The sequence below is a fragment of the Ranitomeya imitator genome, chromosome 9 (genome assembly GCF_032444005.1).
Source record: "Ranitomeya imitator isolate aRanImi1 chromosome 9, aRanImi1.pri, whole genome shotgun sequence".
Taxonomy (NCBI): domain Eukaryota; kingdom Metazoa; phylum Chordata; class Amphibia; order Anura; family Dendrobatidae; genus Ranitomeya; species Ranitomeya imitator.
In genome coordinates this window covers 119,531,764-119,549,336 of record NC_091290.1, presented here as the reverse complement: position 1 = coordinate 119,549,336, position 17,573 = coordinate 119,531,764, and the positions used below count along the sequence as shown (strand labels likewise).

General features: G+C 46.8%; 1 protein-coding gene across 1 annotated transcript in view; it reads right to left on the bottom strand.

The window, feature by feature from the left end:
• Positions 1-12,171, bottom strand: part of PHAF1 (phagophore assembly factor 1) — a 28,407-nt gene extending 16,236 nt beyond the window's left edge. Inside the window, exons 1-12 of the mRNA XM_069738732.1 lie at positions 12,130-12,171; positions 9,518-9,643; positions 7,318-7,400; positions 7,008-7,091; positions 6,885-6,928; positions 5,238-5,317; positions 5,049-5,143; positions 4,845-4,942; positions 4,642-4,754; positions 2,750-2,883; positions 1,424-1,507; positions 445-527 (exon numbers count right to left, since the gene is read on the bottom strand). Of these exons, the coding sequence (XP_069594833.1) occupies positions 445-527; positions 1,424-1,507; positions 2,750-2,883; positions 4,642-4,754; positions 4,845-4,942; positions 5,049-5,143; positions 5,238-5,317; positions 6,885-6,928; positions 7,008-7,091; positions 7,318-7,400; positions 9,518-9,581 (962 nt within the window). The 5' untranslated portion in view covers positions 9,582-9,643; positions 12,130-12,171. The remainder of the gene's footprint in view (positions 1-444; positions 528-1,423; positions 1,508-2,749; positions 2,884-4,641; positions 4,755-4,844; positions 4,943-5,048; positions 5,144-5,237; positions 5,318-6,884; positions 6,929-7,007; positions 7,092-7,317; positions 7,401-9,517; positions 9,644-12,129) is intronic.
• Between the last annotated feature and the right edge of the window lie 5,402 nt (positions 12,172-17,573).

Below are 17,573 nucleotides of genomic sequence, written 5' to 3'. Positions count from 1 at the left end.
GCCCTCTTACTCCCAGAATATCGTACTAGGATATCAATGTGGAATAGCAGTAAAGGCGACAACTGTGCGGTGCTAAACCCCCTACTACTGCCCTGTAGCTGCCCACTAGTATCCACCTAATAACATCCGAGCATAAATAATTCACACGAGCATGAAGACAAAGACTGGCATCGGTACTGGCATGTACATAAGGCGTACTACTGCGTCCAGCAACTGCAGACTTTCGACTGGTGCCAATACCAAAGTTAAGTCATGAGAAATCATTTAGGTAAAAATCACATCAACCAAATGTGTCTGGTTTGGCGGACGTGAACTCGTCTGCGTATTTGGAGCATTGCCCGTACACGAGTCTCCATAAATTTGCCAGGTCTCCCTGACCGGTGCCAGTACCCACCCGGAGCTGACAGCAAATCACAAAAGGTTTCATTTAAAGAGTCTACTCACATATTAAAATTGTAATGTCCTGGATAATTCGTGTGCAATACAAACTTCTTGGCGCTGTGGGTATTTGCATCAAATAGAATATCCTGGCAACGGAGATAAAAAATTAAAAGTCAAAAAATTATAAAATAAAAAAAAAAAGCATTTTAAGATCAGATCCTAATCATTTTAAATGGAAAGATCTAAGTCCTTGTTCAAACAGTGCAAATGATGAACTTAAACTCTGCGTGGTGTATATAGATGAGTGGCAGGTCACTTGGTGGAAACCATTGGGGAATAGACACACGCACATTAGCCGCATCGCAACAGATTTTTGAGAACATAGAACTGGGCTGCAACCACCATTTACTGTACCCATGGGCACCCGATGGGAGGTCAAAAGACAGTCCAGGCATTAGAGACCACAGGCGTTAAAGGGGCGGTCTGGGCATATGGTACTCATGGCATACCCTTCCAATAGGTCATCAATATCAGATCGGCGATTGGAGTCCAATACCCCACTCACTTCTGGCAGCGGCTGGAAATAAGAGCTGCACTGAAAACCCCCTTTAATTAAAAAGAACTATACTATGTGGTTTGGCAATGTATGTAGTAGTGTGTATTGGAGGTATACACCTCAATAAAAAAACAATGATTTTTTTTCCCAACTTAAAAGAATTCATGAAAAACTGATGAAAAATCTGCATTAAGAATTGAGGATTTTTATGTTTTTTTTGTTGCGGATTAGAGTTTTGTTGCTTTTCTTTTACAATGTTTTTTTTCAGATTTTTTGGGGGGCTTCGACGGTCCTTCCTGCCCCTGCGACACTCCCTGTCACCTTGCTTTTTGGATGCTGAAAAGTTAAGAATCGTAACAATAATTTCTGCTTTTTTTATGCGGAAAATGTGCTCTGCATTGAATGTACTGATTCTGTAAATCAGAATATATTTCCGACTCTGACAAGTGATGTGGAAAGAGCCGGAGTCTTGGCAGAAATACTCACCACTCCCAGGGTGAAATAATTATAGAAATAATCGTTGCACTTGGCAGGAACCTGTTTGTGGGGGGACGGGGAATGAATCTTCATCTGCAAACATGAAAGGAGATAAATAAGCGGTTTGAAAAAAAAAATAATAATAATTCGTAGGAAACACATAATAAATAACATCAACACTGTGCAGATATCGATTGTTGTGTGTATTACGACCAATGTCTAAGACAATGCTGGGTGGGACCGAGGAGATGCCTTAGGGCCCGAGAGTGTATCCAAGTGACCTCTGTAGTGTACAGTTCTCTGCTTTTCTCTTGGACAATATAATAGGAATCAGTCAGCAGTTTGTTTTCTGTGTAATCTGAGAGCAGCATGATGTAGGGGCAGAGATCCCGATTCCAGCGATATGTCACTTACTGGGCTTCTTAGTGTAGTTCCGATACAATCACTGTTTTCTCTGCTGTAGATGTAGCAGTTCTCTAAATGCAGAGCTGTGTATAACCCCGCCCACACCCCTGATTGGCAGTGTACACAGGAAGCTGCCAATCCGTGGTGGGGGCGGGGTTAACCAGAGCAGCTGGACTGCCTGGCATGTGAGACCTAGTCCTGGCAGCGATAATCGCCTGCTGATAAAACACTGACTGTATTGGAATGACAGCACACAGCCTAATAAGTGACACATCACTGGAATCAGGATCCCTGCTTCTACATCATACGGCTCTAAGATTAAACCTGCTGATCGATTACCTTTAATTTATCATCACTATTATTTCAAAGTTGGTGCGAATTAATTAGCAGGTCATGTGGACGGGAGAGCAGAGAACCACCTCCTACCTTCCTCTTGATTAGAGTGACGTCTTTGCTGATTCCCAAAAGACATCACGCCAAAAGAAGAGCCGCAGAGGGGATAGGAGAGGGGATAGGAGAGCGTTCTCTTCTCGTCTGCTCTCCCACACCCAGTGGGCATTATCACCTCCGTCACAGTTATGAGCGGGCAGCTGAAGAATCATTTATCACATTATGGAATAAGAACTTCATCAGCATGCCAAAATATTCACAGCCCCTACCTAGTGACTAAGAGACATCACTGCAATAAGCAAAACATTTCACAGGAGGTCAGGACTCCTACAAATCTCTAATTAACATAGTAATGAGATGACAAATATTCCGAATCTATTAACCCCTTCCCACCGTGGCCTATACATTTCCCCCAAGTTCTTCCAAGAGACACAACATTTTTCGAGCACGCCGAAGACACTGGGTTAGCACCCGAGCATGCTCAGATAACACCTTATCCCGATACGTTCACTCATTATTGTCCACCTTTTGTCTACTTACTTTATCCTCAGACTTGTAGAAGATTTTGTGGGGGGCACCGAGAGTGCTCAACACATCCTGGCAGGAGTCTCCAAAATGTACACAGCGCTCAGACATCCGCGTCTTTGCCTCCGCCATCACTCCAGGACCACAGCCTGCAAAAAACACACGGCATCAGCTGAATATTCTTATTAAGCAATATTAGCAGATTCATAAGCCATAACGTGTTACTTTTTCCATCAATATGGCCATGTGAGGGCTTGTTTGTTGCGGGATGAGTTGTACTTTTGAATGACATCATTGGTTTCACCATATCGTGTACTGGAAAAAATCCAAGTGTGGTGAAATTGCAAAAAAAAGTGCAATTCCACAATTGTTTTTCTTTTTTTTTTTTACCATGTTCACCAAAAGCTATAACTGACGACTTTTCAGATACCAAACTAGGTTCTTTTTCAGGTGGTGATAAAAAAAAATCCAAAATTTGATAAAAAATAGATAAATAAAAAATGGCACCATTTTCCGAAACCCGTAGCGTCTCCATTCTTCGGGATCTGGGTAATGGCTCACTTTTTGAGCACAGAGCTGACATTTTTATAGATACAATTTTGGGGTAGATATTTGTTCTGATCGCCTCTTAATGCAATGTTGCAGCAACCAAAAAATGAAAAAAAAAAAAAAAAAAATGAAATTCTGGTGTTTCTGAACATGGTGATACCAAATATGTGTATTTTTTATTTTTATTGCTTTACTTGAATGGATGGTGATTTGAATAATAAAAAAAAAAAAACACAAAACATTATATTCTCACCTTCCGCGCCAGCCTTTCCCGCTCCTCGCGAAGCTCCGATCCCAAGAATGCATTGCGGTAATGACCCCAGATCACGTAGCGGTCTCGCGAGACCTGTACATCATCATGGGTTATTGCCACAAGGCATTACTGGGAACGGAGCGTCGCGAGGAGCATCACTAAAGGCCTGGGCTGGATCCGGGGGCCGCCGGAAGGTGAGTATATAACTAATTTTTATTTTAAATTCTTTTTTTCACAGGGATATGGTTCCCACATTGCTATATACTACGTGGGCTGTGCCATGTACTACGTGGGCTGTGCCATGTACTACATGGGCTGTGCAAAGTACTACGTGGGCTGTGCCACGTACTACGTGGGCTGTGCCACGTACTACGTGGGCTGTGCTATACACTACGTGGGCTGTGCTATACACTACGTGGGCTGTGCTATACACTACGTGGGCTGTGCTATACACTACGTGGGCTGTGCTATGTACTACGTGGTCTGTGCTATGTACTACGTGGTCTGTGCTATGTACTACGTGGTCTGTGCTATGTACTACGTGGGCTGTGCTATGTACTACGTGGGCTGTGCTATGTACTACGTGGGCTGTGCTATGTACTACGTGGGCTGTGCTATGTACTACGTGGGCTGTGCTATGTACTACGTGGGCTGTGCTATGTACTACGTGGGCTGTGCTATGTACTAAGTGGGCTGTGCTATGTACTACGTGGGCTGTGCTATGTACTACGTGGGCTGTGCTATACACTACGTGGGCTGTGCTATGTACTACGTGGGCTGTGCTATATACTACGTGGCTGTGCAATATACTACGTGGCTGTGCAAAATATACTACGTTGGCTGTGTTATATACTACGTGGGCTGTCAGACTCTTTCGCCCGGGGCCCTCAAAAACCTGGAGCTGGCCCTGGCTTCACTAATTGGTCGCGCCCGGCGACGTTTTTTTTCTTTTAAACATTTTTGCAAGCCATTGTATGTACTGTTAATTCTGTCCAAGATTTGTTTTGGTTTTTTTATAGCAAATTCACATGAAAGTTCATCGCTATAAATGGAACAACAGAAAGAAGAGCAAATAAAAATGTTAAAAAAAAATTAAAAAAATGACCTGTGCTGATGAGACGAAGCCTCAGTCCTAAAGGGCCAGATGCATCCCGCAGGACATCGACACTTTCTGCATACACATTGCCCAGGTAGCAGCTCAGAGGCATAGGAGGGGCCCTGTGAAGACACAAATCAGGATCAATCATGGCATGTCAATTAAAATAAATCAATAATTAGGCTTGGATAAAGTTTGCCGCACTTCCTCACTTTGTATCTTGCAGGCTGTTCCCGCTGTAGATGTACATGCGTTTCACCATGGCTCCATGCGGTATCTGAATTGACGCTAATCCATGCGCAAAATTGGGCTTTAAAAAGCAGAGAAAATAATTTGCTTTTATTCTCGATGTCAAAAACATTGTATTGTGCATATTAACCCCTTACAGAGCGGTGATGTACGGAAAGGTTACCCACCTCGTATTTGGGAGCTTCTGTCCAAGAATCCAGTTGAAAGGAGAAAGATAAACCACGGAAGTTGAGGTGGAACAGTTGTTCTGCTGAGTTATATACTGCAATGAACAAAAGTAATAATTACTCCGGTGTTCCCCCGTGTGCACCATTATCTGTGGGCTCCTTATATAAAGAGGTGCCGGCGGCTTTTACCTCCAGGATGCGTAGCTCCGAACGACTGATCTATCTGCTCTATGGTGGGAGTTATGGCCTGCGAGTTGAAGTGAACCCCACTGGAACAAGGAAGGAAAAATTTTTTTTTGAAAAGTGTAATGCCGTGGTAGCATCGCACGCAGTGAAGAGGCAGTGACCCACAAAGTTCAAACACAATAGTCTCTTTACTGTGTTACTTCACACAAAGGTGCCAAGCGTTATACAGTACACGTCATCGAAGCTCAATACACACAGTTGCATCTTGTCTCAGTGCCCGTGTCATAGCACTACACATCATATAGCTTTTAGATTGCAGTCCCTAAACATACCGGACCTCTCCTTGTCCAGTATCCGTGGGGCGACCGCACGCCGTATTATAGTCTCTATACACAGCCTCATATGGTGCAGACACTACACATGCCAGCCTTCCTCTGACTAGTTCTCGGGGTGTCCTGCATCGCTGTATTACAGTCTCTTTACTCACACAGTCGTACACAGTCCAGGATATCCTCCGGATAGCAGACGGACACCTGTTTGCAATCGTTACACATGCCAGTCCTCTTTCGGGCACAGGACTGTCCACATCAGACTCCTTCGGGTGCAGGACATCCACCTCAGGCACAGGACTGTCCACATCCGAGATCAGTTACCATGGACGACTTGCATCACTGTATACGCTGCGGGTGCCAGGCTATTCAGCTGCCCTGGGTGCTGGCTGCGCTGGCCTGTGCCTCCATGCACTCAGCCAGCGCTCTGCAGGCCTCTGCTCTGCACACCAGCACAGACCACGACGTTGCACCTGACCTGACACCCCCATACCCCTTACTTGATGGTTTTAAACACACAAACCTGTGGCTTCCAGCCACATGGAAAACCCGGACCGGAGATCCGTGACTCCCATGCACATCTATGAACTTCATACATTTCCATGCACAACCTGGGGAGAACACACAGCGACCCCTACCTGTGACACAAGTCACTGCCTCACACAAGAAAAGAAATAGGTGAAAAGACAGTGGCACACAGTTACAGTAATTTATGGTCACACATTAAACTGTTCCGGATGCACGGATACCAAATCTTTTTTTAAATTGAGACAATAAGATGATCCAAACTTCTGGAGCTGTTTTTACAAATTTTGTAAAACTTTTTAAATTTTTTTTTTAGTCTTTGCCCCCTTCTTCCCTTAGGGGACCTCAACCTGTGATGAACTGAGCAATATATACTGCAATACATCGATATTTTAGTACATAGCAAAGACGAGCTCCAGTAAAGCCCAGCAGCGGGCTGAGCTTCATGGGTGTTCAGTAGGCCTCCCATCACAACTTTTATAATATCCCTATTAGTGATGAACATGCTGAGGTGTTATCTGAGCATGCTCGGGTGTTATCCGAGTGACTTTGGTGTGCTCGAAAAATCCGTTCGAGTCCCCGTGGCTGTTTGACAGCCGCAACCCAGTTAGGCAATCCCTGCATGTGTTGTGGCTGTCGAACAGCGGCGGGGACTCAAACATATTTTTTGAGCTCACCGAAGTCACTCGGTTAACACCCGAGCATGCTCAGATAACACCTTATCACATCCCGTTCGCACGGTTGAAACAGACGGGCAATCATGGCGGTAGACACGCGTCCTGGTATTTGCACTCACCAGTATTTTAATTTCACTTTTGACAAATCGTAGACTTCTATCACCTGTGAGGGGACATAAAGATTTGGAGAGGTCAGCGTGGTCCGGCTCTGCGCTGGTAATGGAGGTCCACAAGCCGCTCACCTTTAGCCTTTGATTATAAGCATCAAACAGCAGTTTGATCCCGTCCTGAGTCAGGCTGAGGATGAGGTCGTGATTCAGAGGACACTGCGGAGGGGGAAAGACTTATTTACAAGCTGTCATACTTATAGAGGAACCTACTACTTAAAGGGTTTCTCTGGTCACAGGCGGGCTGGGGAGGGAATTATCATTTCTCTGCACCAGCCGAGTGGGCTCCCGCTGTAATCCCCAGGCACAATGACTTACGTTGGTTCCATAAATCATGAAAAATAAGTGGTTTCCATTATTCCCCGGCAGATGAGAGTTGACCTACCTGCTCGCTATAGAGGTTCTGCACATTTCGGATGGTCCTGCAATGCTTCTGGAGGATGGACACTGCCTGAGCCAGGGGCATGCCTGTAAACGAGAGGCGATGTTAGCGTCTGTAGATGGGGAATAAAGACCACCCTGTTCTGCACTTCTATTAAAGGGACAGAAACGACACAAGAAAATAGTAACGTTTATCGTCGGAGGACGGGTAAGACTTCCAATACATCTGATCCTGGTTGGATATAATAAAAAAAATAAATAAAAAAATAAAAAGCCATTTCCCTGTACAGCACAGCTCCAATGTTACCGCTGCAGACGATCCTTCATTCAGAGGTCAGGAGGAGGGTTGCGCAGAACCATGGGGTAGCAAACTGCATTATATGGTGGGATATATGGAAGAAATCTTAGAAACTATGATGCGAGATGCTGAGAAGAGAACCTGTTGGCTAAACTATGGTTCAGCTGGCGGCTATCTGCTTTCTATGGGAGAGCTGCTGACAGTCATCTCTGGCGTTAGATCGGCAGTCCGAAATCCTTATCTGGATCCTTATCTCTCCCGACATCTATCCCCCATACAGAGTAGGCTGTCCCCGAACCCATTCAGATCAGGGGGTTTGTTCGCAGTCATTCTTATGTGCCAAGGGGTCTTTAAAAGGTTTAAAAGGACCAGAGGATAAAGGGCTAAGGAGAGATAAGATGATGACATGGGTGTTTTGGCCAGGAGGGCAGAGACATCATTCAGGCTGTGCGTCTCTATTTGTACCCCCTATTAATGGCATGATTATAAACTATGGATTTATTGGGCAATCAAACCTTTTTTTTACAAGTGTTTAAAAAAGAAAAAAAAAAAGGGTAAGAGGACTGCTCCCAAAATGACTCAGGATATTCCTTGTGTCGCAACAGCAGAGGAAAGAGGAGGTCAGAGTCCTTAAAACAGGTGACGGCATGAGGCACGTGCCAAAAAAAGCTTCACAAACAGGATCAGGATGTGGCTCATGTAATAATACATAAGCCACAATCTGCGTATGTTTCACATTCATTCTCTAACTAAACTTTACACACCAAATGTCTTTTTGCTTTCCTTGTTAGGTGCCTCTGATTCGTGTAGTCCACGAATACGGACCAAAGCAGGTTACGTGTGGCTGGCCTGCACCCCTGTGTGTATAGGATGGCACTGTTCTGGGTAAACAGGATGACGTGCTGCCGAGAACGATGCTTTTTTGTGCTATTTAGATCTTTCCATTTCACGAACGAGAGTTTTGCTTGTTTATCGGGGGATCGGCAGCACTGCATGATCATCATGAAAGGAGTGTCCTCCGTTCACAGTAATCGTGCAGTGTAAATGGTCATATTTTACAGTCTGGATAAGGACCTCAGCACCCGGACTTACGGCAGGACTCCTGACACCTTCGTAGGCATATATGAGGCTGGAAGTTTAGCTCAGTCATTAGCAGAACGGAGGGCACAGGGAGGGTGGTAGGCGGAGACGAGGGAGAAGATATAGGGTGGTGCTGAACATGGAGCGCTTTGTGGGTGAGAGTGATAAGTTTATTATGAAATCTGTAACAGATGGGTAACCAGTGCAATGACTGGCACAGGGTGGAGGCAGCGGTGTAGAGGCTGGAGAGGAATGTGATCCTGGCTGCTGCATTCAGGACGGATTGGAGAGGGGAGAGTTTATTAAAAAGGAGGCCGATTAGTAGAGAGTTACAACAGTCCAGATGAGAATGAATAAGAGCGACACGAAGAGTTTCTGCAGAGTCAAAGGTAAGAAAAAGTCCAATACTAGAGATGTTTTAAGGTGTAGATGACATGAGGGAAGTGGGGAGTGAATGAAAGATTTGAGTGATATATGACCCCAAGACAGTGGGCATGGCACTCGGGAGAAATGGTGGAGCTGCACTCAGGAGAAATGGTGGAGCTACACAGAAATGGCAATATTGGGTTTGGGGAGGTTAGTGGAGGGAGGAAACACGGAGCTCAGTTTTTGATAGATTAAGTTTTAGATAGAGGGAGGACAAGATTTGAGAGACAGCGGGCCTTAGATAGCGAGATGCAGTCATCAGAACCCGACCTAAAATATATGGCCTCTATAGTTTGCCAGGATAATTCCAGCCATCATTACACCCTGGCGGACATACTGTATTCTTGACCTGTAAACATTTATGGAATTTAGAAAGAAAATAATTTGGTATAATTCCTACCTAATGTAAATTCCCATTGCTGGTTGCCCAGGGATCTCTCTGGCACAACCTCCAGATCCAGCATTGGCTCAGGACAGGGGGATTCTTGGAGGTCAGCTGAGATCCAGAATGTTACCACGTCTGAACCTGCAAAGGACAAGAACAAGACGGGGATCATCATACATTGGGGTTATCCGTCCTCAGTCATGATCTGCGGATCTGAGCTTCATTTAAGAGTTTCCATCAGACTTAAGTGAAACATAATGTGAACAGTTCCTTAACGCCCCAAATAAACACAAGACAAGTGCGAGCCGACAACCAGTCGTTCCTCACATGGACATCTTAAAAAAAAAAAAACATCTCAGATGGCATCGATCATGTTGGATTTTTTCGGATGATGTTGCATCCAGTGCTCATGGTCGGCCAAAAATACAAGAAACATCTCAATACACCCAATTGGTCAACGTTCGGGCATCAATCGAAAAGAATAGTTGGCGAAGCAGCCAACGATTGTTATTATGGGTCGATACTTCTTCTCTGATGTGTATGCGGGGTCTCTAGACGACTATATGTACATCGATTCAGGACCCCCATAAGGAGGTTAAAAGTATTCGCAACATTTCCTCACCTGGAAATTAGGCAACTCCAGAACAGTTCGATTCACAACTAAAGGGGTTCCCCCGATAATAACTGAACAGTGGGGGTCTGACAGACGGGACCCGCTCCAAATGGCGGAATAAGGACTCCCCCACCCCCTCAATAGGACACCATTATAAAACGTTACAACACTCATTCTCTATGGGGATGCCGAAAAAAGAGCTAATGTCTTCGACAGCTCCATTGGGAATGACTGTATCCCGCACTGCCGCTCTGCACTACAGGGGGTAAAAGGGTCGCGGTCTACCGATCAGCAGGTCATCACCTATCCTCATCTCAGTATATTGGATAGGATAATGAATGTTAATGCAGGAAATAACAGCTAGGAACAATGAACGTGACATTTATGACTTCTCTTTAGGGTCCATATAAATCAGACCGATAATGAAACGCAGTGCATAGAAATATATGAAACTGTCACGCTCGGGTAGGTAGAGCCGCCGGCCAGTCCATGCATTCTGCGTTCTGATTTCGGCCATTTAACTTATGATATGTGATCAATATCAGACCGGTGGGGGTCCGATGTGATCCGGCTGAACTTTGCTCCAATATACAACACCAATGAAATACAATTATATTTTCCTCTGAAGAAATGTCAGGGTCCAGCTTTCCAACAGAAAACCGGTGGCCGCATATCAAGATCCGATAGCTACCCGAAGATCGTTTTTTTTTAAGTGCTGGAATTTTTAATATGGAGGTTTAATTAATGAATCTGGAAATGTTAATTCGTGTAGATAATGAAACGTCAGATGATTTACGAGCAGCGTCAATCACCGTTCCCTCACTGTAGTGACTCATTTATAATGGATACCACTAACGATGAGCGAGCGTGCTGGGATAAGGTGTTATCTGAGCATGCTCGGGTGCTAATGGAGGGTCTTCGGCGTGCTCGAATACCGCAACACATGCAGGGATTGTCCGTTTGTCATTTTCAGATGGGACTGCAAGATAAAGGGCTGCAATGCATGCAAAAAATACTCACAATAATGGATGGCATGCAGATTTGCAAATCTGCAGAATGCTCTGAAATCTGTGCAATGTTTTTTTCTGCTATATGTTAAGGGGGTTATGAAAAACTGCTCGTGTATTGTGCTCTTTTCAATGCACATTTCCTGTGCCTAATACACCCTGGACTCAACGCTCTGATGGCTCCCGGAATTATAGACTCGCATTGGTGACACTGACCAAAAATCAGAGAAGTCGGTTTTTTTTTAGTGCGGAAAACTTGGTCAGGACGCGACGACGGTGCAGACTATAGTGTGTACGAGGTCTACGCCTGGGATAGAAGCCAGACGGGAAAAAGCGATGTCTGACCGAGGTCGAAACGTATCCATAGGTGTCCATCAGGGTACCCTGCCCCCAACAGTCACTATATCGCCACCACCTTTCCCCAAAAAAACCTGTGATAGTGTAGTAGCCCACCCCAATGCTGAAAATGTAATATGGTCAAGGCGTACGAGATCGGGGGCAGGACGTCCTGGGGGGCCGCAGCGGCCCAGAGACCAGAAGGACACCACCATGTCATGGGTCCCATCAATCACAATGGGGATTATATATATACACACACATACATACATACATACACCTCCTTATGGTACAGTGGGGCCAGTTATACGTATTCACCCCCCATACACCAGTCTGTGGTCACTACGGGTTAAGAGGGCATGCTGAGCCTTGTAGTCCCACACCAGGTGCGGAGCCACAGGTAACATAGTAACATAGTAACATAGTTAGTAAGGCCGAAAAAAGACATTTGTCCATCCAGTTCAGCCTATATTCCATCATAATAAATCCCCAGATCTACGTCCTTCTACAGAACCTAATAATTGTATGATATTGCCTCCTTCCCTGCTCCTGGCCATATGTAGCCGCCGCCTGTGCCACCACTGCAGTAGCAGCCCCGGGGGTCCCGTGTGTCAGCCGCCCTCCTACCCGCTGCCCACCACAGACACGTCTACACCCCGCACTGCTCTTACCTCTGTTTATGTTCTTCTCCCGGTCGCTGCTGCAAAACTTCCGGTTCTGAACAGAACAGCCGTAAAGTGAAACTTAGCTCCGCCTAGCGGCAGGAGGAGGCAGTGCGGGGGGAATGGCGGCGAGGGGGCCGGGGCTGCGGGAGTGTATACTGGTCTGTGTATACACCGGGGGCTGCGGGGGTATATACGGGTCTGTGTATACAGCGGGGGCTGCGGGAGTATATACGGGTCTGTGTATACAGCGGGGGCTGCGGGAGTATATACGGGTCTGTGTATACACCGGGGGCTGCTGGAGTATATACGGGTCTGTGTATACAGCGGGGGCTGCGGGAGTATATACGTGTCTGTGTATACACCGGGGGCTGCGGGAGTATATACGGGTCTGTGTATACACCGGGGGCTGCTGGAGTATATACGGGTCTGTGTATACAGCGGGGGCTGCTGGAGTATATACGGGTCTGTGTATACAGCGGGGGCTGCTGGAGTATATACGGGTCTGTGTATACACCGGGGGCTGCGGGGGTATATACGAGTCTGTGTATACACCGGGGGCTGCGGGAGTATATACGGGTCTGTGTATACAGCGGGGGCTGCGGGAGTATATACGGGTCTGTGTATACAGCGGGGGCTGCGGGAGTATATACGGGTCTGTGTATACACCGGGGGCTGCTGGAGTATATACGGGTCTGTGTATACAGCGGGGGCTGCGGGAGTATATACGTGTCTGTGTATACACCGGGGGCTGCGGGAGTATATACGGGTCTGTGTATACACCGGGGGCTGCTGGAGTATATACGGGTCTGTGTATACAGCGGGGGCTGCTGGAGTATATACGGGTCTGTGTATACAGCGGGGGCTGCTGGAGTATATACGGGTCTGTGTATACAGTGGGGGGCTGCTGGAGTATACAGGTCCTTCTCAAAAAATTAGCATATAGTGTTAAATTTCATTATTTACCATAATGTAATGATTACAATTAAACTTTCATATATTATAGATTCATTATCCACCAACTGAAATTTGTCAGGTCTTTTATTGTTTTAATACTGATGATTTTGGCATACAACTCCTGATAACCCAAAAAACCTGTCTCAATAAATTAGCATATCAAGAAAAGGTTCTCTAAACGACCTATTACCCTAATCTTCTGAATCAACTAATTAACTCTAAACACATGCAAAAGATACCTGAGGCTTTTATAAACTCCCTGCCTGGTTCATTACTCAAAACCCCCATCATGGGTAAGACTAGCGACCTGACAGATGTCAAGAAGGCCATCATTGACACCCTCAAGCAAGAGGGTAAGACCCAGAAAGAAATTTCTCAACAAATAGGCTGTTCCCAGAGTGCTGTATCAAGGCACCTCAATGGTAAGTCTGTTGGAAGGAAACAATGTGGCAGAAAACGCTGTACAACGAGAAGAGGAGACCGGACCCTGAGGAAGATTGTGGAGAAGGACCGATTCCTTGGGGAACCTGAGGAAGCAGTGGACTGAGTCTGGTGTGGAAACATCCAGAGCCACCGTGCACAGGCGTGTGCAGGAAATGGGCTACAGGTGCCACATTCCCCAGGTAAAGCCACTTTTGAACCATAAACAGCGGCAGAGGCGCCTGACCTGGGCTACAGAGAAGCAGCACTGGACTGTTGCTAAGTGGTCCCAAGTACTTTTTTTCTGATGAAAGCAAATTTTGCATGTCATTCGGAAATCAAGGTGCCAGAGTGTGGAGGAAGACTGGGGAGAAGGAAATGCCAAAATGCCTGAAGTCCAGTGTCAAGTACCCACAGTCAGTGATGGTGTGGGGTGCCATGTCAGCTGCTGGTGTTGGTCCACTGTGTTTCATCAAGGGCAGGGTCAATGCAGCTAGCTATCAGGAGATTTTGGAGCACTTCATGCTTCCATCGGCTGAAATGCTTTATGGAGATGAAGATTTCATTTTTCAGCACGACCTGGCACCTGCTCACAGTGCCAAAACCACTGGTAAATGGTTTACTGACCATGGTATTACTGTGCTCAATTGGCCTGCCAACTCTCCTGACCTGAACCCCATAGAGAATCTGTGGGATATTGTGAAGAGAAAGTTGAGAGACGCAAGACCCAACACTCTGGATGAGCTTAAGGCCGCTATTGAAGCATCCTGGGCCTCCATAACATCTCAGCAGTGTCACAGGCTGATTGCCTCCATGCCACGCCGCATTGAAGCAGTCATTTCTGCCAAAGGATTCCCCACCAAGTATTGAAACAATAAAAGACTTGACAAATTTCAGTTGGTGGATAATGAATCTATAATATATGAAAGTTTAATTGTAATCATTACATTATGGTAAATAATGAAATTTAACACTATATGCTAATTTTTTGAGAAGGACCTGTATATGGGTCTGTGTATACAGCGGGGGCTGCTGGAGTATATACGGGTCTGTGTATACAGCGGGGGCTGCGGGAGTATTTACGGGTCTGTGTATACACCGGGGGCTGCGGGAGTATGTATGGGTCTGTGTATACAGCGGGGGCTGCGGGAGTATATACGGGTCTGTGTATACAGCGGGGGCTGCGGGAGTATATACGGGTCTGTGTATACAGCGGGGGCTGCGGGAGTGTATACTGGTCTGTGTATACACCGGGGGCTGCGGGAGTATATACGGGTCTGTGTATACACCGGGGACTGCGGGAGTATATATGGGTCTGTGTATACACCGGGGGCTGCGGGAGTATATACGGGTCTGTGTATACACCGGGGGCTGCTGGAGTATATACGGGTCTGTGTATACAGCGGGGGCTGCGGGAGTATATACGGGTCTGTGTATACAGCGGGGGCTGCGGGAGTGTATACTGGTCTGTGTATACACCGGGGGCTGCGGGAGTATGTATGGGTCTGTGTATACAGCGGGGGCTGCGGGAGTATATACGGGTCTGTGTATACACCGGGGGCTGCGGGAGTATGTATGGGTCTGTGTATACAGCGGGGGCTGCGGGAGTATTTACGGGTCTGTGTATACAGCGGGGGCTGCGGGAGTATATACGGGTCTGTGTATACAGCGGGGGCTGCGGGAGTATATACGGGTCTGTGTATACAGCGAGAGCTGCGGGAGTATATACGAGTCTGTGTATACACCGGGGGCTGCGGGAGTATATACGGGTCTGTGTATACAGCGGGGGCTGCGGGAGTATATACGGGTCTGTGTATATACCGGGGGCTGCTGGAGTATATACGGGTCTGTGTATACACTGGGGGCTGCGGGAGTATATACGGGTCTGTGTATACATCGGGGGCTGCGGGAGTATATACGGGTCTGTGTATACACCGGGGGCTGCGGGAGTATATACGGGTCTGTGTATACACCGGGGGCTGCGGGAGTATATACGGGTCTGTGTATACAGCGGGGGCTGCAGGAGTATATACGGGTCTGTGTATATACCGGGGGCTGCTGGAGTATATACGGGTCTGTGTATACACTGGGGGCTGCGGGAGTATATACGGGTCTGTGTATACACCGGGGGCTGCGGGAGTATATATGGGTCTGTGTATACACCGGGGGCTGCTGGAGTATATACGGGTCTGTGTATACAGCGGGGGCTGCGGGAGTATTTACGGGTCTGTGTATACAGTGGGGGCTGCTGGAGTATATACGGGTCTGTGTATACAGCGGGGGCTGCTGGAGTATATACGGGTCTGTGTATACAGCGGGGGCTGCTGGAGTATATACGGGTCTGTGTATACAGTGGGGGCTGCTGGAGTATATACGGGTCTGTGTATACACCGGGGGCTGCGGGAGTATATACGGGTCTGTGTATACAGCGGGGGCTGCGGGAGTATATACGGGTCTGTGTATACAGCGGGGGCTGCGGGAGTATATACGGGTCTGTGTATACAGCGAGAGCTGCAGGAGTATATACGAGTCTGTGTATACACCGGGGGCTGCGGGAGTATATACGGGTCTGTGTATACAGCGGGGGCTGCAGGAGTATATACGGGTCTGTGTATACACTGGGGGCTGCGGGAGTATATACGGGTCTGTGTATACATCGGGGGCTGCGGGAGTATATACGGGTCTGTGTATACACCGGGGGCTGCGGGAGTATATACGGGTCTGTGTATACACCGGGGGCTGCGGGAGTATATACGGGTCTGTGTATACAGCGGGGGCTGCAGGAGTATATATGGGTCTGTGTATATACCGGGGGCTGCTGGAGTATATACGGGTCTGTGTATACACTGGGGGCTGCGGGAGTATATACAGGTCTGTGTATACACCGGGGGCTGCGGGAGTATATATGGGTCTGTGTATACACCGGGGGCTGCAGGTGACTGATGGCAGCAGAAAATCAAAGAAGGACTGTAACTAAGAGCTGTCATATTACTATGAAGTGTCCATTTCTATCTACATTGCCATTTTTAAGGTTTTTGTATAAATTTTATTTTTGATGCACATTTACCCTAATTTAATAATTAATTAGATTTTACTCTTTCTGGGATGTAAAAAAAAAAAAGCTTAGTGACGACATTTAAAGGGTTAAATGACCAGAATGAGAGATTTCCACTATCCCGGCTGTTAGTCCTTGTCAGGCTTCCACGGCAACCTGCTGCAGATCTCCTTGGTCTTCTTGGTGTTGTTTAGGGATCTCCTTGGTCTTTGTGGTATTGTTTGGAGATCTCCTTGGTCTTCGTGGTGGTGTTTGGAGATCTTCTTGGTCTTCATAGTGGTGTTTGGAGATCTCCTTGGTCTTCGTGGTGGTGTTTGGAGATCTTCTTGGTCTTCATAGTGGTGTTTGGAGATCTCCTTGGTCTTCGTGGTGGTGTTTGGAGATCTCCTTGGTCTTCGTGGTGTTGTCTGGAGATCTCCTTGGTCTTCGTGGTGTTGTCTGGAGATCTTCTTGGTCTTCATAGTGGTGTTTGGAGATCTCCTTGGTCTTCGTGGTGGTGTTTGGAGATCTCCTTGGTCTTCGTGGTGTTGTCTGGAGATCTCCTTGGTCTTCGTAGTGGTGTTTGGAGATCTCCTTGGTCTTAATGGTGTCGTTTAGGGATCTCCTTGGTCTAAATGGTGTTTAGGGATCTCCTTGGTCTTCATGGTGTTGTTTGGAGATCTCCTTGGTCTTCGTGGTGTTGTCTGGAGATCTCCTTGGTCTTCGTGGTGTTGTCTGGAGATCTCCTTGGTCTTCGTAGTGGTGTTTGGAGATCTCCTTGGTCTTAATGGTGTTGTTTAGGGATCTCCTTGGTCTAAATGGTGTTTAGGGATCTCCTTGGTCTTCATGGTGTTGTTTGGAGATCTCCTTGGTCTTCGTGGTGTTGTCTGGAGATCTCCTTGGTCTTCGTGGTGTTGTCTGGAGATCTCCTTGGTCTTCGTAGTGGTGTTTGGAGATCTCCTTGGTCTTAATGGTGTTGTTTAGGGATCTCCTTGGTCTAAATGGTGTTTAGGGATCTCCTTGGTCTTCATGGTGTTGTTTG